General features: G+C 41.5%; 3 protein-coding genes across 5 annotated transcripts in view; 1 reads left to right on the forward strand and 2 right to left on the reverse strand.

The window, feature by feature from the left end:
- Positions 1-4,139, reverse strand: part of golgb1 (golgin B1) — a 30,310-nt gene extending 26,171 nt beyond the window's left edge. The window contains exon 1 of one of the 2 annotated variants that reach the window (XM_050035698.1): positions 2,311-4,139. The gene's annotated coding sequence lies outside the window, so the exon portion shown is untranslated. Of the gene's footprint in view, positions 1-1,897 lie in introns of both variants that reach the window. The other variant, XM_050035699.1, reaches the window with a different exon arrangement.
- A 2,466-nt stretch (positions 4,140-6,605) lies between these two features.
- Positions 6,606-12,341, forward strand: guca1a (guanylate cyclase activator 1A). Of its 2 annotated transcripts, XM_050036430.1 has the most exons (4): positions 6,606-6,943; positions 9,254-9,403; positions 9,485-9,578; positions 11,404-12,341. In XM_050036430.1, the coding sequence occupies exons 1-4, from the start codon at positions 6,746-6,748 to the stop codon at positions 11,529-11,531; spliced, it is 570 nt and encodes a 189-aa protein (XP_049892387.1). In that variant the 5' UTR covers positions 6,606-6,745; the 3' UTR covers positions 11,532-12,341. The 2 variants fall into 2 exon arrangements, with proteins under 2 accessions (XP_049892387.1, XP_049892386.1); XM_050036429.1 differs by having other exon boundaries at positions 9,254-9,578.
- A 2,089-nt stretch (positions 12,342-14,430) lies between these two features.
- Positions 14,431-25,677, reverse strand: orc5 (origin recognition complex, subunit 5). Its single transcript, XM_050036614.1, has 15 exons — positions 25,640-25,677; positions 25,233-25,392; positions 24,127-24,219; positions 23,090-23,275; positions 22,670-22,744; positions 19,696-19,807; positions 19,239-19,369; positions 19,087-19,135; positions 17,653-17,743; positions 17,432-17,487; positions 17,049-17,161; positions 16,779-16,826; positions 16,576-16,686; positions 14,834-14,946; positions 14,431-14,735 (listed from the first exon to the last, which is right to left on the reverse strand). Exons 2-15 carry the CDS (start codon positions 25,344-25,346, stop codon positions 14,690-14,692), a joined length of 1,338 nt encoding a protein of 445 aa, XP_049892571.1. The 5' UTR covers positions 25,347-25,392; positions 25,640-25,677; the 3' UTR covers positions 14,431-14,689.
- Between the last annotated feature and the right edge of the window lie 591 nt (positions 25,678-26,268).

The following is a 26,268-nucleotide window of genomic DNA, read 5'->3' on the forward strand; positions in this document are numbered from 1 at the left end:
TAATACTTTTATTTTACTTGAGTAATTTAACCTCACGCAACTTTCTACTTCACTGCACTTGAGAGGGAAATACTGTATTTATGTCACTACAATTATTTAAACTTTAGTTACTAGTTGCTTTAAAAATCGGGATTTTTGCACACACCATATAAAAAATACATGTGCAGCTGAATCCATAATCAGTCGACTGATGAGAAAATTAAGTGGTAACTGCTTTGATAATTGTTTTCTTTTTTTCATGCAAAATTATTTCATGTTTCCATCTTCTTAAATATGATAATTTTTTAAAGGTTTTTCCTTTTAATTATTTTGATTAATTTGATAGATTTTTTTCCCGCATTGAGTGCTTTTACTTTTAATACTTAAATACATTTTTGCAACTGTACATACATACTTATATTTAAGTAACATCTTCAACGCAGGACTTTTACTAGTAACAGAGTATTAATACAGTGTGGTATTAGTACTTTAAGTAAAGGATCTGAATACTTCCTCCACCACTGCCATTAATAAACAGAATTGTTGGCTGCAGCTCTACAAATGACATTTCAAAACCCACTGCAAAAACAGGCCTGAAACAAAAAATAAAAAGCAGTATTTTTGGAAAATACTAAGTCTCTACATATGAATTTAACAGTGTAATATGGAGTGTGTGTAAATTATTGTTGGTAATACATTTATATTACAGTGTTTAGGATATTCGGGGAGCGTTTCAGAACCTGATAGATTTGCAGAACCAGTTTTAAATAAATAAACTATTATGACAGGCTTACACTAACACATATTTTCTATTTTTGAGAGTCAACAGACTCTGAGTCAACACACTGGCACTTGGACTAATTCACCTGTCAGCAGATATAATCCCATGAGTGATTTCTTATATTTCAACTGCATAATATGGACTTAAAAGGCACAATCATTCTTTATAACACTGTCTTAACTGCACAATTATTCAACTGCAGCAATACTCAATTATTCAACTGTGCCATATTCTTCAGTATTCTAATTTATTCTTACCAACACCACTCTTGAATGTATATTTAACATATGTTGCACATACTGTATAGATGTTATTCTTATGTCTACTTCTATATATATTGTGTTGTACACTGTAGCATTATACACATATTTTTACATACTTTGTGACTTATTCTTGTTATTCCTGCTTCGGAGATTCTCTACGCTTTGAATCAGAGCATCTGTAATGTATCACAATTTCCTGAAAATGATATTGCAACCACAGACTGTATTTTTCTTATGTAAAGTAAAACACTTTGGCTTGACATTCACAACTGGATAAAACTGAATATTTCATCATTTTCAGCTTCTCTCTCCAGAGACAATATTACATTTGGTTACATTTGAGCAACAGAAATGATGAACTCTGTTGTAACTTATGTATATGTCTAGCAAAATTGTTCACACACAAGAACAGAATCCTGAAATCACCCTCCAACTTTTTCTTGAATAAATTTAAACTGTACACAGAGTCCTTAAATCTAATGAAAGGGAATTATATTATATTCTAAAAGTTTCCCAAAGCATTAGATAACTGAGTTAGATGTATTTTCTCCTTGTATGCTATGTATCTATTTTTTAGTAATATTTTTCTTCTTTGTCTTTGTTGTTGAATAATTCATTTCTATTCAACTTACAGTTAATAGCACTCCCTTATTATCATTTGTCAATCTTGTATTACACTGCTGATCACTTTGCCAACTTCTTTGCACTGACCTGTGCCTATATTGAATATGATTGTTGCCAAAGATGTTGTGTACATTCTCAATACAGTTAATCAAAAAATAAATTAAAAACGCATCACAGTGTCCCCCCAGGGATCAATAAAGTCCTTCTGTTTCTCTTTTCCACAGCAACACATTGGCAGACACTCCCCAACCTGTTAGCCGAGTTGGACCGGACAGAACCGACTTCACCCGAACCTGCTGGACACTACACTGCGGCTGCGTCACTCTTTTTGTGAACAGCAAAGATTATAGCTAGCTAACGCGAAAACGGACGGCAAACTTTCCAAGCGGCTGGACGACGGTGTCTCCAAAAAGCAGTAGACACACTCGAAGATTAAGCCACGGTGGCGTGAACAGGACACATCCGGTGTTTACTCTGGCTGCAGTTTCTTCCACGGCACAGTAAGTTAGCTAACGCTACGGAGCTAGCTAACGCTGCTCTCTCGTAAATAAGGACTTCAAAAGCTGCTTCGTGAGTTTTTCCCCTCCGCGCGTGACAGCTCTGTGATGCAGCCGTGCGAGTGGCGTATTTTTATGTTTTTTAAAGAAAGGACATTTGACTCACCTGTGCGAGTGCTCCCCAGGTAAATGTATCTGCTTTTTATTTGATATATTTCCTCGGATGGATGTCAGAGCTTAGCCACATCACCAAACATTCCCGGAAACAAAACTTCCCTTGCTCTGATTGGACAGCCGCACATAAGGGACTGTGTGCAAATTCCTAGGCGCCTACTCCTACCTAGGGAGCGTCTACGTGATCATATACATCTTTAAAAACGAAAAATGAGCCCTCAAGTGAACACTAAGTAAATCTCTACACTTGGAAGCATACAGAAGACACAGCAATGATGGCAGGACATGATCAAAGAGTCAACCGGATCATCAACCATGGCAGGCAGCTGGGGAGGAGTCTGCTGCTGCTGGCCCACTACACCACAGTGTTTGTGGCCTTCGTGGGGCGCACCGTGGGCTGGATGGTGGATGCAGTGAGGTGGACCAGCCTGTTTGCACGCTACACAGTGTCAGTGTTTGACTCCATCTACAGACATCTGCACTGGGGGAAGAGGAAAAGTGTCGCCGGTGGTGGTGGTGCCAGAGAGATCTCGAGCACTGACATGCAGCCGCAGTGACTTCATGTTTATTATAACTGTGTTGTCCAGACATGAAGCTAAAATAAGACAACAAAAACTGAACCTGAAGGAGTGAACTTTTGGGGAACTGATGAAGTGTAAATGAGGCCTTACTGAAGTCAGAACAAATATAGCTTTTTACTTTTTTAAGCTCTTAAAACATAGCTTTTTGTTACATAGTCTTATTAGTGTTATATTTCTATGTGTGGTTACATAACGTGTGTACTCCAAGTTTTGTTATTGTCAGGAAAAGCTCTTCCAAAAATGTTGGAAACTGTATTTCAGGCTATTCATCAGACACAATAGGAGGAACCAAACCCCCTGTTGCTGCCATTCATCCCTCATATCTGCTGATATGACTGTTAATGCAAATGTTACAGGGTAATGCAAATATAAAGGAAGCACTGTATGTCCTTTCTGTATTACATTATTGCACTACAGCAGAGGAAGGAGTTTCGATTCAAAGCTACATCACCAGCCAAATTATTTTTTTCTACATCTGTGCCTGTCTGAAGCGTACACCATATTTCATTTTGCTGCAGCATCTGTTGGGTTTTTTTTTTTTGGAGAGCAGGCCGATCCTTATGTGGCGTGAATGAAAATGGAGGCATGAACAATGACTCAGCGCTCTGGCTACACCGGTTGGAGATGTTGCTTCCTGTAGTTTTCCTGTGATGATCTGAAACTTCTGTTTTGCTTTATGGCCAGTAAGAAACACTAACGCTCCGCTGTGAATGTACTCCAGAGGCAACTAATGTGAGATAAACAAATCCTGGAATGTTGATGTGAGAAGTGACAAAATGAAAAATGACCCGCAGCTGCACTTATTAATGAAGCTTTTATTTTTACTTTTGTATCAATGCGTATATTTCAATCCATAGTTCATATTAACTTTAGTTCAAACACTAACATGTATATAAATGTTATTTGTCTTTTTTGTTTTTTTACTTATAAAAGAAGTTGAAGAACGCACTTATAGCTGCTGAAGAATACCACTAATACAATATTGCTTTCAGATATGATTGTGAAGATATTTGGGCCCCATTTAGACTTGGGACTTCATTTCGTACAAAAGCACTAAGGCATGAATGAACTATTATTTTTCCTTGTTTCTGGTATCGGCACTGAGATCAAAAATGCTTTTTGTGGTGTTTTGTTATTTTAATTTCACAGATTCAAACTGTAATGTTTAAGTGACTGTACCAGTCAGCCATGGGTCATGCCCTCTTGGTTTTAAACTGTGGTATCCAAGTAAAATTCTCTACCAAATAATGTTTCGCATTCTATGTTTTATTTGCAGAAACACACGCTACTAAACATTTATTTATTTTATTGAAACTGGGGTCGGGAGAAGTTTGGAAAAGCCTAAAAAAAAGGCATCATTAGAAACACACCCTCCTCCTGCAGCTCCTCCCTCTTTGCCCTAAGCCCCTCCCACAAGACGACCACAGGCATATGCACCCACGTCACACAGTAACCCAGTGTTTCTCATACATGTATTTATTTAATGGTATTTCATTGCAGAGCTGCTCACAGCGCATTCACTCAGCCCCTCCTTGCCCCACTCCGTCTCTGTTCAGTAGGGCTGCAACTAACGATTATTTTCATTGTCGACTAATCTGTCGATTATTTCTTCGAATAGTCAACTAATAATTTTATCAAAAAATGTATTAAAATGTTGAAAAATATCAGTCTGTCTCTCCCAAACCCCAAAATTATGTCATCTAATGTCTTGTTTCGTACTCACGGCAAAGGGTTTTAGTTCACCGTCATGGGAGAGTGTGTAAAGCTGCCAATATTTGAACGTAAGAAGCTGCAGTAAGAGTATTTTGGGGTACTTTTATAGTACTTTGCTATAAAAAATGACTCAAACTGATTAGCCTTATTTTAATAGTGGATTAGTCATCGATTAGTCGACTAATTGTTGCAGCCCTACTGTTTATCAGAACACAAATGAGACAAGAATTACACAACTCACTCCCCGCCACTGTGGACTGCTTCCCCAGGAGGAGAGCAGGCAGCAGCTCAGGAGATGGACCTTTGGTTGGTGGCTATAGCAACTCGAATTCAGCCAGAAGCTTGGGCTGTCCGATCCTCCGGAGCTAGGGTTTCACTGGCTGGACTCAGGTTGCTGCACCTGCTGCCTGCTCTCTTCCTGGTGAGGTGATCTGCAGTGGCGGGGAGTGAGGCGAAGGCACAGCTGCATCATGATACAGTGGGTCCCTGGGTACTGTATGTAAAAGAAATTTTTGGTGTGGTTTTATGTCTCTTTGTGTTCATGGTTCAGTTTATTGTCAAAGAACATGGAGGAACATGTTTGTCACCCAGGTCCGGCAGCGTACAGAATAAATAACATAGAGATAGACCCATAATAAATGGAAGGACGACAGACTTAAACCAGAGAGTTCATGAGCCCCTGGGACGAAGCTACACTTTAGCCTTGTTTGTGCTTTGAGGCTGTGCAGCCTTCTGCCTGAGGGGAGGGAGGCGAACAGGTAGTGTGCCGGTTGGGCGGAGTCCTTCATGACACATGACGCTCTGCTTCTGCACCTGCTGACCAAAAAGTCCTCCAAGAAAGGGAGGCAGATTTAACCACATGTTGCAGCGCCTTCCTGTCAGCCGCAGAGCAGTTCCTGTACCAAACAGTGACGGACGCCTTCCTCATGATGCTGGCTGTGTTGGTGAGCAACGTGAGGTCGTTATACGCCAGTCGCCGATAGCTGGGAAGACGCCTTCTTTGTGCCACTGCATCCCTCAGGAAAACCCTTCTTTTTGCATTTTCTTTGCATCTCTTTTTAGTCATATTGAGTCTCTCCCTGGTCAGTACAAGTTCATTTGAGTGACATTTTGCAGGTGAGGGCCACGGGGGCCCCCTTAGACTTTGGGCCCCTGGACCTCTGCCCTGTAGGCCTGTTTGACACACTGTAATTTGAGGCTTTCACCAACGTTAGCTACATGAATGTGACCTTGTAGCCACAGCTGTGAGCCTTTACTCCAGTTAGCAGAAGGCTAAACTCTTAGCAACATTTTCCCTCCATCTCTAAAAAGCTTTGCTGATAGTGATGTGTTTTATTTTGCTTATTGTCAGGACTTTTTGATGAGTTCATCTTCCATTTTTGGGGTTGCTTTGCAGTGTAGACAGTTGTTGTCAATACTGAAATAGCAACTTTCCCTGCAGGACTCTTCACCATGAATCAGGTTTTCACCGAAACGACATATGCACGCATCTGCATTAGTAGAACAGCCAATAGGAACACCTGTCTTCAGACTGCTGGAGGAAGCTGGAGTACCCACACTGACATCCGGCATGGCGAATTCAAACCCAGAACACTCTTGCTTAGATACAATAACACCAACCACTGCACCACCGTCCGAAAGAATGCGTCTACAATAAGCTGCCTGTCTGAGCTGTGATGATGGATCTGCTGAGGGTGTTGTGTTTTGTTGTGTGCACAGTCTTCATCAACAGCTGCACCACTCACACTTGAGTCATCAGTTCAGATGCATGACTGTGGAGGACGAACACACGTGACGGATGAGAGCTGCATTGTGTCCGTCAGCACTTCTCATGGTAAACATGTCCTTTAACGTGGCGATTATGCTGATCATCTGCATGTTCCCCTGGATTACAGCCAGTGATTAAACCCAAGGAGGACACAGAGGGGAGTGCACTGCCGTCTGATCCCCAAACACAGGCAGCTACAAAAGGCCCCCGCCTGCCGCTCCTCTCACCCTAAGTCCCGTTGTTGTGTGACTGTGAAGAGGGATAACCTCCGCTTCACAGTAGACCAATTGGGCTGAGAGGTTTGCTGAGCGGCTGCAGAGAGGCTCCGGCTATCTAACGTCTACACACTCAGGTGTCAGGAAGACATGGGTAACTCAACAGGAAGCACCGTGGACGACCTGCAGGCGGTGGAGATGCACCTGTGGTACAAGAAGTTCATGACGGAGTGCCCTTCAGGTCAGCTCACCCTGCACGAGTTCAAGCAGTTCTTCGGGCTGCGAGGGCTGGACCCCGAGGCCAACGCCTACATAGAGCAGATGTTCCGCACCTTTGATATGAACAAGGTGAGATGATGCTTCTTTTTTTTTTACCTGCCAGGGTAAATTCATATTAAGCTGGCAGAGTCTGATGGTTCCTGTGATTTCTAATATGTGCCATGTTTTATAATTTTATTTTTAATCACTTTAAAAAGAGAAATAACGGACACAAAGTCGGCACCATAGAAACATAAAGACCTTTTTGACATGAGTAGAACAACTTAAATGTTTCTTTCTGGCTTCTCACATTGTAACAACTTATTTTTATAACATAATTATAATTATTGTATTTTCAAATTATTTACTTCACTCTTTAAAACTAAAGAAAAAAAATTGTCCAATGATTCATATTATGTGCTTATTAGGTACTCTTTTTTTGTTACCTTGCTATGGTTCACAAAAGTACTGGAAAACCAATTGTATGGAGGTCAACGGAGGTCAAAATATATTTGCAATTATATTTACAAATAAGGCTGCAACTAACAATTTCATTTTGATTAATCTTTCAATTATTTATTCAATTAATTTTAGGATGTATAAAATAGTGGAAGATGTCCATAGTGCTCATAAATACTAAAAAATAAGCATACCTATTTCCATGTGTCCAAAGTGATGTCCTCACATTGCCTGCTTTGTCTGACCAGCAGTATAAAATGCAAAGATATTTTTACAGTTATACTTTGTTTTAAAATCCTCTCTTTGGAGATGCTGGAGCTGTAGCTTTTTGGCAATTTGGTTAATTTATTTCAGATTTATTTTCTTTCGATAGACTAATTGCTCCAAATCTTTAAGGGGTAATAATTTGGGAAACAATAAGGGTTGTCACTAATAATTCACTCATTCACTCATTACTTGTTTCTAAATGGAGTGTAAACATGATGAAAAATGGCCATCACAGCTCAGGGTGACATTTTTAATTTGAATCAGTCCAGAAAAAAAAGTTATTAAGTTGATATCTTTGATAAATTGCAGGGTTTCAGTTCCTCACATTTGAGGCAATGGGAGCTAATTTCTGTCGATGTGATGAAAAAGTTATTATGAGAAACCTTTTTTAATAATAATGACTTAATATCGAAAAATAGTTTTCTCAATATTTTGACTATTTTGAGATGTGAATTTCATGTCATAATTTTGAAAAAGGTTCCCATTGTTTTGCCACAGTTATCAATTAGTTTGAAGAAACCTCACATTATTTTGAGAAACTGAGCTGTTATTTTAAGAAACCTAGTTTAAGATATTGTGTTAAGTCATTATTTTACAATGCTAATACTTCAAGATAAGGAGGTCATTATGAGAGAGTTTCCCATTGTTTTAAGATACTAAATCATTACTTATAAAGACTTACAGGATCTTTTTCTGTTCATAATTAATTTGGGGCCCTTTTTGCCTGAAAAATTATTTTAACAATTACTTTGTGATCAAAATTTGACTAACTGATTAACTGACTAACTACTTAAGCATTCAAATGGATGAAAACATTTGAGTCAGATGGTCTGCTGCTTGACTTCAGAAGTTTGTTGGGGTTATAACTAAAGTTGGGTCAAGAGCAGAAATGTTCTTAAAACTTCCAACTGAACTGAAAAACATCTGTATCATTTATGTTCAAACATAAACAATGCAGGGATCTCCGAGCAACAAGCTTGTACCGGGGTCAGCTCGACATTCATCTCAAGGTCCTTTGTTGATGCAAACTCTCATCTTCAAGGTTCAAACTGCACATGAATGAAAGGATATGGACATTTCAAATGCAGTTTAAATGGTATATATCAGTCCTGCCACTGTGCTGGAAAAAAAACTGTCTTGCCTTTAAATTTTGAGGGCGAAGGTGTCAAGGAGAACAACATAAGTAGGCTATAAGCTGTTGGTGATTTGACCTACAGAGAAACATACGTTCCTGACAACATAAACCCTGTGAAATGTCCCCTTAATGTTCCACATTAAGAGGGCATTAAGCCGAGGAACACAGGACCCTGGGAACATAAATATGCTCCCCTTGTAACCCTCAAATCAGTTTTAATTAAGAGTGTCTCAGAGCGTGCGACGGGGTCATCGCAGGATGTCTCTGTCTGAGAGGCTATATTTAGTCCCTGGTGCTAATCTTCCTGCATGATTTAAACAGTGAGATTATCTTTGAGACAAATGCTTTGATGCTAAGATTGTTGCCCGTGTTCAGACCGTCCCTGGAGATAATCCTCCGTCCTGGCACACTTTGTTTCACACAGATAGCTTTTGGAGTTGAGATGAGGGGGATCTCATTCAAACGAGCGACTGATTCATCACTGAAAAAAGACGGTCATGCATAATAATTTATTGATGTTTGACACTTTTTTTTTCCAGGACGGCTACATAGACTTCATGGAGTATGTGGCTGCTCTCAGTCTGGTGATGAGAGGAAAGATGGAGCACAAGCTGCGCTGGTATTTCAAGCTTTATGATGTGGATGGCAACGGCTGCATTGACCGACATGAGCTCCTCAACATCATAAAGGTACAGTTTCTATCATGCATCTGCAACTGTGGACTTTACAGCAAGTCCTGGTCTCATGCTGATTTTACTCTGTTCCCGCAGGCCATCCGTGCAATCAATGGGAGTGAGAACCAGGAGGGATCTGCTGAGGATTTCACCAACCGCGTGTTTGACAGGATTGATATAAACGGAGACGGTGAGTGTGTTCTGGCACTGTATAGGAAGATTTAGAGAGGAATCGATCGTGGGTGGACAGTGTTTGAACATTCATCAGCTCCAGTGCTGTCATGAGTCAGGGAACACAACAAGCACAATGAGAAGAGATTCTCAAAGTGGCTGTTGAACATAATAACAAGATGCTAATTTAATTTTTAAGTAAAGACCTTCAAAATGTCCATGAGCGTTACAATGGTATACAGAGGAGTGCAATGCCAACTAAATGGGTATAGTGCTCTTTTAAACCACCATTTTTTTCAAGGTTTTATACCACCCTGTAGCTTTCCACTACAGTTCCCTGTGTATTCAATTCTGAACATTAAAATTTTTGTCTTAGTATGTATGTTTTAGTATCAAAATGCTAAACATGTTTTCCAACATCACCTGATGGTGGACAGCCAATTGTTCCAATGCCCCAAAAATCTGAAGCCATGTTGGTCCGAAAAATGTCCCAGTGGACCAGAACTTATTTCTCAGACAGCCTGTTATCCCAAAAACACACCTCTATTGCTCCTTAGTCCCATTCCACCAGAAAATACGCATTCCCTGCAATTAGACAACCAGATTGCCGTAAAAAAAATTTGTATTGTACGTTTTTGCAAACCATGGATACGTTACATTTGTACATTATCTTGTAGCAGATATGTTGAAACTTTCAATTTCTCAATGAATAGATGTGTGGTTAAGTACAGCACAGGAATCTCTTGCTTCTGGTTAAGAAAAGATCATGTTTTGGCTAAAACATCCATGGTTGGTGGCACAAAATCTACTGGAAAAGCAGGAATGGGTCAGTCAAAACACTCAAATGTCAGAAAAAGCTGCAAAGGGTCAGTAAAAATCACCAGGGATCTGTGGCTCAAACGCCAAGAAATTCAGCAAAGGGTCGATATAAACACCAGGGATCTGTGGCTCAAATGCTATGAAACACCGCAAAGGGTCGATATAAACACCAGGGATCTGTGGCTCAAACGCCAAGAAATTCAGCAAAGGGTCAGTAAAAACACCAGGGATCTGTGGCTCAAACGCCATGAAACACCGCAAACTGTCGGTAAAAACACCAGGGATCTGTGGCTCAAACGCCCCTGGGAAACTGAAACTAACTGCGGGGAGAAATGGGACTATGAACATTTGGTTTGTGGATAAAGGGCTGTCGGAGAAATTTTTCAGATATATGGGAATAGAATAGAATAGAATTTTGGCCCGTCGAAACAATGGCATGGCACCACTTAATGTAGGTTTCTGCATGATGACGTTGCTACATATGAATCCCCCAGCGCGCCTTTTGTGCCTATTCGTGACTGAGCCAAACTTTCTTTGAGTATTGTGCATTAGCGATCCTTGAAACTAAGCAGTGTTCTGCTGTGGACTTCACGTTAATTCTGATCCAAAAGTCAAACAATCACACAAACTAACTGATTGAGGCAGCGGTAGACCAACAACTCCCGTGTTCTGCGAGGTAAAATTACCGTTTGTGTCAAAAGAGTCTGGTTGCTTTAAAGACAGCAATATAACGGCTTCAGGTTCCTGTTGGAACGGGCTGTCTGACGGCAAGTGCTGAAAATATGACACTGACCATGGAGAAGTACCTCAGACAACCCCACTTCAAAAAATTTCAACCTAACCCTTTGATTAATTATCATTATTACCAGCGATTGCTGCTCCCACATACATCACTGCTTTTTGCTAACAGTTGAGTGGGCATTTTGTTTTGAGAAACTCAAGAGAACACAGATGGACGCGCCCTTCAATGTGAGAAAAAATATATGTATTTAATGTCTTTAAATGTAATCCTTCTCCTCCAACAGGCGAGCTGTCCTTGGAGGAATTCGTGGAAGGCGCTCGCAGCGATGAAGATTTCATGGAGGTGATGATGAAGAGTCTGGACCTCTCCCACATTGTGGCGATGATCCACAACAGGAGGCACAGCGTTTAGGATCTGCCCGTCCACACTACCTCATCCTCATTCATGATTGAACCCGAGAGCCTCGGTACACGGCCTCCGGCAAAAACGTCATTTATAGACTGAGATTTCTATTAAGATTGAATCCAGCTGAATATAAATGCCAGTGTACTGCAAACACTGACATGTCTTGTTTTTAATCTCTCAAAGAGCGACACATATGCACTTTAAATGCATCTGGATGACTCAGTCAACCTTTGCAAACTGGTCATTGTCCTTGTTTATCGATGCACAGCTCTCCCAAGGCCACCTTGGCACGAGGGATGATCTCTCAGACGGTCCACAGATACCCCGCGGGATAAAAGAGAGAGATAGTGGAGCAGAGTGGCAATTATATGCACTCAATGCTCCCCAAATGTTTTTTTTCTCTGGGTCTGAGCTGCTCTGCATCCAAATACTTCAATCTGTTTTTACCCATTCTTGCCTGTGGGGTTTACAGGAGGAAGCTCTGACTCTGCAGTGTGCTCAGCATCCATGATAATTTGATTAAGTCAGAGGCTGTAAAATACAGGAGCAGGTGAAAGTGTCTGAAGACATTTAGCAGTGTGCAGATTCTCAAATGTTTACCTTTTGTAAATAATGTTCATAACCTTTTTTAAAATGTTTAAAATAAGTTGAAGCAGAAAGCAAAACACTGGCTGGTGGTGTGTGGGTGTTTCATTGGCTGAATTTGCAGAATAAATACAGATATAGATTATGTTTGCTGGCTACCTAGACTGGTGCCTTCTGTTAGAGCACAGCCAAATGTGTGTGTTTGTTCAGCTTTTGCTTATTTGTAAAATAAAAACTAATAATTTAAGCGTGCTGTGTGATGTCTCCATTTAATGTACTGATGTGCTGCAGGCTTCAGTCCAGCCTGCTGGTTGCCATAAAAACTGCAAATAAAACCTCAGGAAGTGTTTAGACTTACATTTCATTTCTGCATCTGACAGCCCAAAAATTGGAATTTTAAAATTTCAATTATCTCTGAAGCACAACCCAGAGATCTGTTGAAAACATTTTACGTTGGCCCTGTCTACATGGATACAGATAGTTTTGGGAATGGCTATTTTCCTCTGCGATTTGGCCTCTTGTCAAAATGCAACCAAGAGTTTTAGGGTCACTAAAGCATCAAAATGCTAAACATGTTTTCCAACATCACTTGATGAGGGGACAGCCAATTGTTCCAATGCCCCAAAGATATGAAGCCATGTTGGTCCAAAAAATATCCCAGTGGACCAGAACTTATTTCTCAGACAGCCTGTTATCCCAGAAACACACTTATATTGCTCCTTAGTCCCGTTCCACCAGAAAATACGCATTCCCTGCAATTAGACAACCAGATTGCCGTAAAAAAATTTTGTGTTTTATGTTTTTGCAAACCATGGATACATTTGTACATTATCTTGAAGCAGATATGTTGAAACTTTAAATTTCTCAATGAATGTATGTGGTTAAGTACAGCACAGGAATCTCTTGCTTCTGGTTAAGAAAAGATCATGTTTTGGCTAAAACGTCCATGTTTGGTGGCACAAAATCTGCTGGAAAACCAGGGATGGGTCAGTGAAAGCACTCGGACACTCAAACGTCAAAAAAAGCTGCAAAGGGTCAGCAAAATCATCAGGGATCTGTGGCTCAAACACCGAGAAATTCGGCAAAGGGTCAGTGAAAATGCCAGGGATCTGTGGCTCAAACGCCGAGAAATTCGGCAAAGGGTCAGTAAAATCACCAGGGATCTGTGGCTCAAACACCAAGAAATTTGGTTTGCATGTTCTCCCTGTGTCAGTGTGGCTTTTCTCCAGGTGCTCCAGCTTCCTCCCACAGTCCAAAGACATGCAGGTTAATTGGTGACTCTAAATTGCCCATAGGTGTGAATGTGAGTGTGAATGGTTGTCTGTCTCTATGTGTCAGCCCTGTGATAGTCTGGTGACCTGTCCAGGGTGTACTGTGCCTCTTGCCCAGTGACCGTTGGGATAGGCTCCACCCCCCACAACCCCCAACAGGATAAACAGTTACTGAAAATGAATGAATTGATTAGCGTCTTGGCAGAGCTCTGGCACCTTGTGCACTGTCCGCGGCTGTACTAGCAACCAGACTATGGTTAATATTTTACTTTAACAACAGTGTATTAAACATGCAGCCAGAACAAAAGGGGTTTGTTCCTGTATCCAACGGTACAACAGTTGACATGAGAAATAATGAAACCAAAAGTCTCCAAAGACATAGCTGAGTGGAGAAATATTAAATCAGCATTTATGGAAGAGAATGACACCTAGACAGGTCTGTCACTCAACATCAGTGCAGTATCTCTGTCTTTCCCTGTCTGACTGCATTTTGATTTCATTTCTGTATTAAAAAACTGCTCACCATGAGCTAGGACGGGCTTTGTTAAATATAACAATACAAACAACTGGCAGATGTATACAACCAGTTGCAGGGGGTCACACGCTGACAGTGGTTTGTTTTGAGAGTTAGGAACCACTAATGTATTTTAGATGAAAGGTTACAGTTAAAGGAGGACCTGTAACACACTGAACCTTTATAAAAGCTTGTTAATGTTCTCTATTACAGAATCTAGTATCCTATGAGGTCAGTGTACAGCCTCATACAACCACATAAACAAAGGTGACACACCACGGAAACAAAATCCTCCCTTTGAGCAAGGACGATGATTCACCTGCATGATGCCAGGTCGCTCTGTGTCAGGCAAACATGCTCAACCTGCATGTTTGCATCTTGTTTTACCCCATTATTTTAAACAGGATGACCTATATTACAGACAGGCTGGGTGCTATAGTAAAAAAATAAAATAAATCTCTCTGCTACAGTGAGACTCTTTGGATTTAGATAACTTAAAAGAGGTTTTGAACAAAACAAATGTAAAGCAAAATTGCCAATATGGCATTTATTTTATACAAATGCAAATATTTAACATGGACAGTTGTTGTTTTTTTCACATTCTGAGAGACTTTACAAGACATACATAATCTCGTTCATCAACCACAAGGGGGCAGCAACATAATTGGATGAATTTTCCTCCACAAAATTCCCTACAATGGTCTGAGCTCCTCATTCTGCTTATCTCTAAATGTATAAATCCCCCTTTTGTCTTACAGTCACCGTGTGTCATCTCTCCTTTGTTGTCAGCAGCCTCACAGGAAGTCATAAAGGTACTTGACAATCTCAAAATTCACCGTCCTGGAAGATAAATCACACAAAACACACTATTACTGACAAAAAAAGGTCAAGTCACTTGAATAATTGGGCTTTAGCCTCAGTCATATTCACACACACACCTGGAGATGGCACAGATGAAGTCCATAGAAACGGCACATTTGTACTTGGGGGCGTCGAGCTGGTCGTCGTGGCTGACCTGAGTCAACAGCTGCAGGGTCACCAGAGACGAGATCTAAATGGAGAACAGAGGGGAAACATGAAATGACTCTCTGTTCCACTTCTTTAAACACAGCTTTTCCTCACTTTGATGTGTGGCACTAAGCGATAGAGAGAGCCAGTTGCACAGATATGGGTCGGGGCTAATTTCCTAAAACCATTTCATGCTCAGGGCCATAAATAGATCAGCATTTGGCCACGGATCCCGCAACTCATGACCATATGGGTAGAAAACTGTCATCAGAGGCACTGTGGTCATTAGGCTTGGTTTAACACAGAACAGTGTGCCATTAGCACCTAGTAATGGAAAAAATGTCATTTAAAATCCTTATTATCATAGTGTGCATTCTCTTTCATTTGCTTATCTGGAAAACGGGGAAAAAGCATGTATTAAATATTTTTTTATCTTCAGTAGAAGCCACTTTACAGACCCATTACACTTCCTGCAGCTATGTTTGGGAGCCACAATCACTGGAAAGATTACAAGCGCTGCAGGACTAAATGAAGGACAAAATTAAAGCACTTCAGAGCTCAGTTTAACTCTAACAGAACCGGTCATGTTGAAAAAGCAGTAAGAGGCATGTATACAGACAATTATTGAGTCTGATTCATCCAAACTACTGAAGTTTTGGATGGATAATTTTAGTGTTGTGCTGACATCGTTCATCTTTATTTTATTAGTCTAGTAATCTCAGACAATCCCCAAAAAAGCACAGTTCAGATCTCTTGAAGAGAAGTTGTGTCAGGTGCATATGCATGGTCAGTGTATTACCTACAGTAGATAATGGGCGGTAGAGCTAGGTGATAAAACTATTTAGAATCAGGATCGCAATAAAATGTATGTCAATGACGATGATAAACTATAGTCATTTTTACTTGATATGGACAGACCTAGATAAATCCAAACAGCGAGTCAAGCAGCAGAAGTTAACACACCGCTGTCAGTCAGTCTGCAGTGTTAGTGATGCGCGTCATTGTACACACCCATTTTTCCACTGCAAAATTTGTGCTGAGGTGAAGAGGAATTGAAAGTAGCGTGGACATAATGAAAAGGGGGCAAATGAGTGGAAGTGAGGAGCAAAGCATCAGTGAAGCTGAAGAAGAGCTGCATTATCCTCAAAAACAGACGGAACTGTGGCTAAAAAAGGTTACACAACGTCAGTAATTTGAAAGTGGTTTGGCTACTTGAAAGGTGACGACGCACGGACAAAGACGGTCTGCAAAATATGGCATCAATTGGTGCCGACCAGGATGAGAAATACTACAATCATCCCAGCGACTACACTGAGAGCATGACAATCTGGGCCAAAACTGCAGCAAGTCCACCAACAAGTGCTGCTCAACAGCCAAGCACTTCTGCTGCTGTGGGCTCGATCCATTGTGACTGATAAGACCCAATCAGTAAGCAAAGATGGTTGTCTGTGTCATCGTTTCCAAAGTCTCTGTTTCCACCAATTCAGACTAAAACACAACCCTGGAGTTTACAAACTAAAACAGGGTCAGCAGTGTTTTCAAAGGTCTCCATTTTAGGGATTCCAAAACGCCGAAGTAGTGTGGACACTAGATTTTAACACAGCAATATTTATGTGTTTTCAAACAAAAACGTATACGTGTGGTTGTAGCCTAAATATGACTGGACGCTGACCTGGGAGAAGATGCTGGCAGTGGGGGCGACTCTGCTGTCCACCACGCTGTAGAAAATGGCGAGCAGGCGGTCCAGAGGAAACGGCTTTGGTCCCAGAAGGTGGTTACTTGTCTAGCAAAAGAGACAGAATATATTGATATTAAAATAAGAGGTTATATCTAAAACCTGTGAGTCAAAGCCTGTGTTGATGTTAAGATAATCACCTTTTCATTTTTCTTCAAGAAGTTTGTTTTCCTTATTTTACCGTGGTGCTGTGGGGAGGAAACAAAGGCATGTCAAACTCATCAATTCACACAAGACAAAACAATTTAATCTGCATGAATCACAAATAACCAACCTGCCTCAGAGGGCTTTACAATATGTACAACACACAATACTGTCTATCCTCAGATAGATAGATTCCAATAACAAAGAACTACAGAGGCATAATTTAACGGGAGATTCTCAAACCTTCTCAGATAAAATTCCTGTACCTTTACAAAGAAGCGTTTATCTGTGCGGGCAGGGTTGTAGGATGCCAGGTAGGCAGCGATCAGCAGGAACTTGGAGTAATAAGGCAGTTCAACATGAGTGTGAGCAGATAAACCTGAGGGGAAATAAATGCAAAGTGTCAGATGCACCGTATGTCCAGAAAACTAAATATATTTTCACACAGTACATCATGATGTACAGCGCAACCCCGAGATTTGGTGATAATGTGATTTATATTTGGTGTGATGCACAGATATGCTGTTAAAAATAAGTCACAATTTTAGCATGAATCCAGAGTGTCACTGCACCCTATCAGCTGTTTTACAGTTTAACATCTGCTCTGCAAACGTCACCGAGTGCCACAGCGCTCAGTGTGTGTTGGTACCTCTCACGGCTCCGTTCTCCTTCTCCTCCATTTGCTGCATCTGCTCCCACTGAAGGCTGAACAGAGACAGGAGAGGACAATAACTATGACAATAAAACACAGCGCTCAGTAATCACGCTTGATCGTGTTGTTTGCCAGACAGCAGTAAACAAGCAGAATTACTAGAATGAGTGGAGAGAAGTGACACGGTTCATTAGCAGGCTGATGTAAGGGACACAGACCTGGACACTTCTCGCAGGTAAACGGTCTGCATGGCTTTTTTCAGATGAGGCTCGATGTTTCTCCACAGCTTGTGTGTGTCAGTCTCTTTCACTGAGGACGTAAAACACAGCAGCATTGTTGTAAAAACACAGTTACAGCATATGACGAGTTCAAGGTTTGCTTATTAATAAAGGGATGTAAACAGGAAGGACAAATGGATTAAATGACTGTATAATGTATAAGATGTAGTGAAGGCTGTAGTAATGAACCCATAGAGAGTTATCACCAGACTCTGCCGAGCCTCAGGCCGAGTCAACACGTACACTGGAAACCTTGAACGCTTTCCAGCTCCTCCTGGGGGACCCCAAGGTGTTCCCACGCCAGATGAGATATGTAATTCCTCCAGTGTGTTCTGGGTCTTACACCTCTAATGTGAGCGGCAGCTCTCCTCCGAGCTCTTTCCAGATGTCCAACTTCCTCACCCCATCTCTAAGGCTGAACCCAGCCACCCCACGGAGGAAACTTATATCGGCCGCTTGCATCCGTGATCTCATTCTGTCGGTCACTACCCAGAGCTCATGACCATAGGTGAGGGTTGGGGCGTAGATGGACCAGTAAATCGAAAGCTTCGCCTTCAGGTTCAGCTTCCTGATCACCATGACAGGCCGCATCTGCGCCCGCATCACTGCAGAAGCTCCATTCTACCCTCACTCATGAACAACACCCCGAGATACCTGGGCTCCCTCGCTTGGGGCAGTAACTTACCCCCAACCTGAAGGGGGCAATCCAGCGGTTTCACTGTCGTAAGCCTTCTCCAAATCCACAAAGCACATGTAGACTGGATGGGCAAACTCCCATGACCACTCCAGCACCCCTGGTAACAGTATCGGTGTAAAAGTGAAAAGTACCGAACCCTAATTGGCACACACACAAAGTTAGCGACTAGCCGAGATGGAAGCTGATCACCCAGCAGCTAAAGATCCAGATATTTTTGTCACACCAGACCAAGAGGGGACCAAAACAGAGCTACAAGAACAGCATTTTTTCATCTTAAGGTTCATTTACACTTCTGTATTTAGGGGTTTTGCTGTACCTGCGCTGTTTCTGACGTGCCCCTCCTACCAGGTAACCACACGAGGAATGTAAGAACTGTGATTGGCCAACTTATGTTGCTATGTGTATGGAGGATGTGTATATAAGTTTGCTAACACATTCACATTCACCAGCTTTATATGGAGATCATATGTCAACACTGTGTTCAAAGCTTCGCCCCAGTTGGCCAAAAAAATCAATAATGCAATTTTAAAGAAATAACTATTAAAACGTTAAAACAGCTTAAGGGCATTTCAACATGATAGAGAGATCTCTCTTCAAATAAACACAAAGGGAGAAATAAGGTATCTTTAAATATTGATCAGCTGTCAGATGAATGAATACGCCTCTGTGTGCTTTACCTTTTCCTTCTGCTAATGGCTCGCAGAACTTTGAGAAGTTGAGGGCAGCCTGGTTGAAAAGAGAATAAAGAGAAATCGATGATCAAAGAGTGAAAGAAAATCAAAACAATGAAAAATCTTTACTGAGCTATGAGTGTGTGTGTGTGTCTGACCAGGTGGCGCAGCTCTCTGAGGTCCCGACAGACCGAGTAAAAGACTCCCAGCAGGATGTTGATGTAGGACGAGTAAAACTCAGCGGAATATGAAGGATGTCTGTCCTGGGACAAAATCTGCTGCAGCTCACCTTCAAATATATGAACACACAGAGACACACACAGAACACCAATGACACTACTACACACACACACAAACACTGAGGTATTATAAAAAGCAATGTCTGGTCTCACATATCGTACACAACGATTCACCCCCTGTAAAGTGCTGATTTTATACAGTGGTGTTTGATAATGCAACGTTCCTCCACAATCGCTTCCTGAAGTGTTAGAACAAAATCGCAGGTACAAATCTCACACCGCATCCGCCAAGTGCACGTCATTATTATGCAGCGTGGAGGGAGTTTATTCATGACACTGGCTGATGTAGCGTGTGCGAGCGCATGAACGATAATACCTTTACTGTAGTCGGGGAAATGGAGCAGAAGGGGCTCGAAACAGCCGGTGTTTGGTCTGAACTTGTCCCAGACGATTTCACTGAGCAGGATGACGGTCACGTTGTCCTCAACCTGACGAGGACACAGAGGAAGAAAGACACATGTCATGTAACAGTGGCTTGTAAATGTGGACTCAGTGACAGTACGTCGCCATAGCTACAGGCATTGCTGTCTCTTTCAATTTATGTTTTATATGTATTTATGTCTAATGTTCTGTGTATTTCATTTAATGCTGGATTCATAAGTCGGTTGACAATTTTGATCAATCATTTAAGTCATTTATGAAGCAAAAACCATCAAACATTCTCAAGTTACAGTTGTTTAAATGTGAGGATTTTGTACTTTTATCAAGGTTATATGACTGGAGGTTTAAACTCACATCCTCTCACAGAGTTGGTGATTAAAACTAAACTTCCATCTCCTTCTTCTCGCCTCCTACCTGCCTGTTTAACAACATCAACCCATAAACCTTGCTGAGACAATGCGGACTGAGTGGAGTCAGGCAGCCAGTGGCTGCTTGCTCCGCTGCCATTCAGTGGCTAACAAGCGGAGCTAACTGCTAACAGCCACCGCTGCAACTAACAAACTCCACACATCTATTCAACAGCTCCACCATCTACAGTCAGACACACACGGCTGATTATTAACTGCTGAATTACAGCTCACAGCTCGCACCAACGGCTGACGCTGCTCTGGTGTGAGTGTTTTCGCTGGCTAGCGAAACATCCTGGCGCAGACTTTACTGGAGTTTACCAGCCCGTTGCTCATGCGGCATTTGAAAATTGTAAGCACAGCCATTCTCAGCTCTCAATGTCCGATAGTCGACCACAAACATTTTCTTCACATCTCGTCAGCGAAACTGAAGCATAGATTTTGTCTTATGACGCATTCACACTGCCGCTATTTGGTCCACTTAAAACGAACCCTGGTTCGCTCCCACGGATAGTTTGGTTCGTTTGGAGTGATGTGAACGCTCATTCAAACTCTGGTGCAGACCAAAACTGGGGGTCTTGGTTCACTTGCAAGTGAACACGCGTGCGGTGTGCTTACAGTGGGAAATGCAAACGGACTAATGGTGCGTTCGTTTTGTACTCGGAGGTTGGAAGTGGGAAAAACAGTTTTTGCATTCTAGTTGACAATGGTGGACAAGTCGGAAAAAAACATGGACGCCCGCAAGAAAGCCTTTGTTGCCCTTGCACTTTCTGAGTATAGACAGCTTCAAAACCATCATGCACTCCAACTGATGAACGCCACAGATGAGGCTGACCTAATGTAAAACAAATAAGACAAAATTGCTATAAACTGTACTTTAGCAGAGTGTTTACTCACTATGTATGTGACCGGCAGCCACAGAGTGTTTACTCACTATGTATGTGACCGGCAGCCATCTTGAATTCGTAAGTCGGGGCTGATGCGTTTGCTCCAAGTTTCCGAGTTGGAAATCTGATCTCAAGGTGCGTTTGAGTTTAAACTTCCGACTGGGAACTGGGAATTTCCGACCTCCGAGTACAAAACGAACGCACCATATCCAGCAAACCAAAGAGAGAAAGTGAACCAAAGAGAGGAAGTGAACCAAAGAGACGAAGTGAACCAAAGAGACGAAGTGACGTAGAGCACAGTGCATTTTGGGTAAAAAAAACAAAGAAAGCCAAAAGCGCAAACCGAGAGAAGCAGTTTTGAAATTGTTTAAGGAGAGGATGGAGGCATGTGGATTTAATCAGTAGGCGGATCAAAACTACAACAGCAATATATCAAGGTCCTTGACAGAAGAGGATGGATTTCCGTTTTCGGTCCTGGCCAATCGATGAGCTGGGTTTTCTTCTTCCTCTTGCTTTCTTTCTTCCTGGTCAGTGGTCCTTTTGGGCAATACCGCCCCCATACGAGCAGCTGTTGTAACTGCGTGACGTTGTCCAGACGATTTGGTCCGCATTATAAAGTGCAGTGTGAAAGTGAACTGAACCAAATGAAGGTGTGAAACTTTTCGGCACTCCCCGCCCAATCGAACCGAGTTCCCCGGACTATCCTGGTGTGAATGCTTAGTTTTATCAAGATCTATTTTTAGCTTGTCATTGTCTAGTCCTGTATTTTCTTACTTTCTTATTTTGCTGTGGTCCGGATATTTATGGGCACAGCACGCAGGTGAGGTTGGAACTTAGAAAGGTGCCAAAACATAAGCACCATGCATCAAAGAGGAAGCTAGGAAAATCACAGACGCACACACTGTAAAATGCAAATAAAACGAGGCAAAACACCAAGCAAACAAAGCTTGTTCCAAATGACTTATCGGGGCCTGGCTGTCACTTTCACTGGGAATACTGTTTACAAACAGTAACCAACAATTCTTGCATAGTGTCAATTTAAATATGCAAATACCTGCATCGCCATAATCATAAGTAACACACACTCTGACCTCTGCTTGTGCCTTCCTGCTACTATAATAAAATATACTCTAACACTTGGCAGTAAATCTGTCATGTTAACCTTTTTGCATAGAGGATGCAATACTACTACTACTACTACTACTACTACTACTACTACTAATAACACACATTAGAGACACAACAACCTGTCAACATCCTGTCAGCCTTCACATAGGTGTAAATCCGCATCCTAATTATCACTTCAGATTCCTGCGTGGCCACACTGAAGTGGCTTGACATTGAGAAGACCGATTCCTCTAAACACTCACAACCCACCAGCAAACAGCTTTCACAGGAACAAAACACAAATGGTCTTTTTACTCCTGATGTCTTTAATTAAAATGCCATGAGTGGTTACCATTCTTCTCTCCTAACAGCGCTATGAAAGCGCTCCACACACTCTGCTCAAGGTCATTCATCACAAAAGAAGCTCCTTGAGTTGCTCTTCATCATCCGCACAGCGCTACAACAATAAAGTGGCTCACTTGATAGATAACACACTGCACTTTCTCACCAGTTCCTGGAGACGCAGCAGAGCAGGGAGCAGATTGGCATCGGTGTCTCTTAGAAGCTCGGCTTTTTCAATCACCTGGAAAATATACATTTGAGTTTACTGTGTAACATCCATATTCAGTAAACTATAGAGGCAGTGAATGGCTGTTTTATCACGGCACAAGTTCACTTTCCAAAATACTAGATTAAAGGCGCTCCTGTGCTGGCTGAAAATCACATGTACTTTCTCCAGGCTGATGCATCTGCAGCTTTGTTTCAGCATCTATTTGCATGTGTTATTACCACTAATCATATTATCACACAAACATTTCAGTGACACAGCCAAAGAATAAATTATTTGATGTCGCATGGATTACAGTGATGCCATGTTCCAAGTGAGCAGTGATTTTTCGTGGCTGGGCATAAAGTGCACGGCACTCACAATGTATCGCGTCTGCTTGGCAGGAGACTGGGAGCGCTGCTGTCTGTAGATGCGAACAAAGTCAGACAGGGAGGGACTGCGGGGGAGCAGCGAGGCGGCGTCGCAGCCAAAGAAGGACAGCAGCACTTGTTCAAACAGCAACGCGACTGAAACACATTCGACACAGCTGACTGTGGCGTGAGGAAGCTGCGGAGAGGAGGAGAGATGATGAGAGACAGTCAGTTTGATATTGTTAAGTACACATTGTCTTGGCTCTCTGCTTTGTATTTGGTGCACACTGAACATTTACAATCTGTCCTCAGTGAAGCATTAAGTACAGAAACTGTCAAAAATCTCCCCTGCTGTTTTTTATTGTTACTATAGGAGGAGTCAAACATGTCAGGTACTTTACTCTTCTATCACAGTGAATTTAATATCTTTGGGTTGTGGACAAAACATTTGAGGACGTTGTGTTGGGTTTTACCTTTTCTAACATTTTATAAACAATGAAAATAATAACAACTTGTTGCAACATCTCAAGAAAAAACCTGATTAACCAAAACATAAATTCAACAAAAACAAAAAGCTGTACGTATGTCTGTAATTTGATAATGAGGTGATGCATTAAGCATTCTAACTGTAGTTGGCAAGAAAGACTTTCTGCGCACATTTTCTGTGGCTGTTACTTGTCTATAACGTCTCCCCGAGGGGGAAAAGCTCAAAGTGTGGGTGCAAAGGGTGGGAAGGAATCTAAAACAGACACCTTGTGATTCTGTTCATACATTTTAAATCAAGGAAGGAAATATAAGCCTACACACACATTCAAAGTACAAACACAAAGCTTTGTGCACACTGAGAAATGAGATTTCTCTGAGCTGCAATAAAATTTATTAAAAATAAAAGATATATTTTCAAGGACTAAGCGCTCTTTCAGCAGTCTGACGAAGGAGGCTCCGCATGGCTAAAGTACCAGCATCTGTTTCAGGTTTATATGAGCCTGAAGTAGACGCTGAGTCAAACTCTTTCATCTGTAACAAACTTTAGCAAATGTCTCTCACCTCAAGTTCCTTCAGCAGAACATGCATCACATGACTCTTCCCTGAAGCCCGATGGCCATAGATGAAGATCGAAGGGTAGCTGTACTGGTGTGGCTGTAAGAAGAAACGTTTTCACTCAACACAAATGTGACATTTCATTATGATCAATTACAATCTACACACACAAGGTCATTCTCATACAAAGAACATTAAACATTTTCTAAATATTACTATGTCAACCAATACCCTAATGCAAAATGGACAAATGTAACTTGATTAAATGTTTTTTTTTACAACAGGAATAACTTAATCTGATGAAACATAATTTTATAAAGATATTAAACCCTAACTTTACACATTTACTCTCACAGGCCACTTTATTAGGTACATCTTGCCAGTACCAGGTGGGACCCCTTTTGCTTTCAGAACTGCCTTCATTCTTGGTGTCATAGATTCAACAAGGTGCTGGAAACATTCCTCAGAGATTTGGGTCCATACTGACATGATGACATCACACAGTTGCTGCAGATTTGTCGGCTGCACTTCCATGATGTGAATCTCCCGTTCCACCACATCCCAAAGATGCTTTATTGGACTGAGATCTGGTGACTGTGGAGGCCATTGGAGTACAGTGAACTCATTGTCATGTTCAAGAAACCAGTTTGAGATGATTTGAGCTTTGTGACATGGTGCGTTATCCTGCTGGAAGTAGCCATCAGAAGATGGTACACTGTTGTCATAAAAGGGATGGACACGGTCAGCAACAATACTCAGGTAGGCTGTGGTGTTTAAACCATGCTCAGTTGGTACTAAGAAAATATCCCCCACACCATTACACCACCACCACCAGCCTGAACCGTTGAAGGCAGGATGGATCCATGCTTTCATGTTGTTTACGCCAAATTCTGACCCTACCATCTGAATGTGGCAGCAGAAATCCAGACTCATCAGACCAGGCAATGTTTTCCAATCTTCTATTGTCCAGTTACTTACTAATGTAAAAAAAAAAAAAATCCACCTTCACCTAATACGTGCGCGCTCCCGCGACCAGGTGCACACAGCCTATCAGTGGGTAACTACCTGAGCGAAACCCCAGCGCTGACAGGACCTGACACCAGCCTACATACCTGCCCCATGAGCGAGAGCAGCATCCCCGCCTGGACCTCTCTGCAGGGCAGCTGCTCCGAGACCCTCTGCAGCCTCTCCTCCTCATATCCTGGGTGCTGTAACGGCGCTGACATCCTGGTCTTCCTACTACTAACCACAGCACCGTGTATGTGAAGTACACTGTGAGAGGTCAGTGACAGCTACAAGTTAACGTTAGCTAGTTTTCACGTACAGTTAAAGCACACACGACGGTATTCTGTAAAAATGCGACCAAAACGGGGAAATTTGTAGGAAATTATTCACTGTGAACACGACAGAGTATCATGGAAATGTCCATAACTGAGAATAAAATGTGTAACAAACTCAAAATGCGGTGAAAAGCTACGTTAAAAGTTAAAATCACAAACAAACAGTTGAGCACACTCACAGGAGTTTCGCGCGCGCCTTCGGATTACGTCAAATGACAGTCTTCGGTTACTAGCCAATCAGAAATCACACACAGAATCATGGGTAATGGAGTCTTTGGCTCTAAAACTAGTTTTTGTGGAACTAAAGCTCATTAGATGCTTTAATATACTTTTAAAACACACGCACATACATCTTTATATAATCAGAAGCAAAAAGTGATTGAGTGAAGCTTAAGAATAAAAAATACGACAAAAATACAAATCTGATAAAGGTAAATTTAAGATAATATAAAAGCTATATACACTACATACACCTTTTACCAATGTTGGAAAGCTTAATTTTGAAATAAAAATAGGCTTCAGGTTACTAGTTACCCTGTTAAAAATGTGATATGTAATGTTACCATTTTGATGACGTATTACTTACATTTGAATATTTTTTAATTACTTTTCTAACAAATGTTTTAAAGTGGGCAATAAAGCTGCCTGGGAATAGGCCAAAAAACAGGCATTCCTGCACAGGAAAAAGTTGTATCCTACATATGAATTTTTTACACAAAAGAATAGGCGATATTGTGGATGTAACCCCTTTTGTAGATATATTTTCTCAGTAGCTATAATTGATTGCAATTACATTTACTGTGTAATT

Source organism: Epinephelus moara, chromosome 23, assembly GCF_006386435.1.
Source record: "Epinephelus moara isolate mb chromosome 23, YSFRI_EMoa_1.0, whole genome shotgun sequence".
In the NCBI taxonomy this organism is placed as follows: domain Eukaryota; kingdom Metazoa; phylum Chordata; class Actinopteri; order Perciformes; family Serranidae; genus Epinephelus; species Epinephelus moara.

Bases quoted from the DNA above. Each gene is read 5' to 3' on its own strand.
- guca1a (XM_050036429.1), top strand. From the start codon at position 6,746: ATGGGTAACTCAACAGGAAGCACCGTGGACGACCTGCAGGCGGTGGAG. The intron at 6,944-9,253 runs GTGAGATGATGC...TTTTTTTTCCAG, and splicing joins GCACCTTTGATATGAACAAG to GACGGCTACATAGACTTCAT. The intron at 9,579-11,403 runs GTGAGTGTGTTC...CTCCTCCAACAG, and splicing joins GATTGATATAAACGGAGACG to GCGAGCTGTCCTTGGAGGAA.
- orc5 (XM_050036614.1), bottom strand. From the start codon at position 25,346: ATGTCAGCGCCGTTACAGCACCCAGGATATGAGGAGGAGAGGCTGCAG. The intron at 22,745-23,089 runs GTGAGTGCCGTG...TATATTTTCCAG, and splicing joins CCAAGCAGACGCGATACATT to GTGATTGAAAAAGCCGAGCT. The intron at 14,736-14,833 runs GTGTGTGTGTGA...TTTATCTTCCAG, and splicing joins TTCATCTGTGCCATCTCCAG to GACGGTGAATTTTGAGATTG.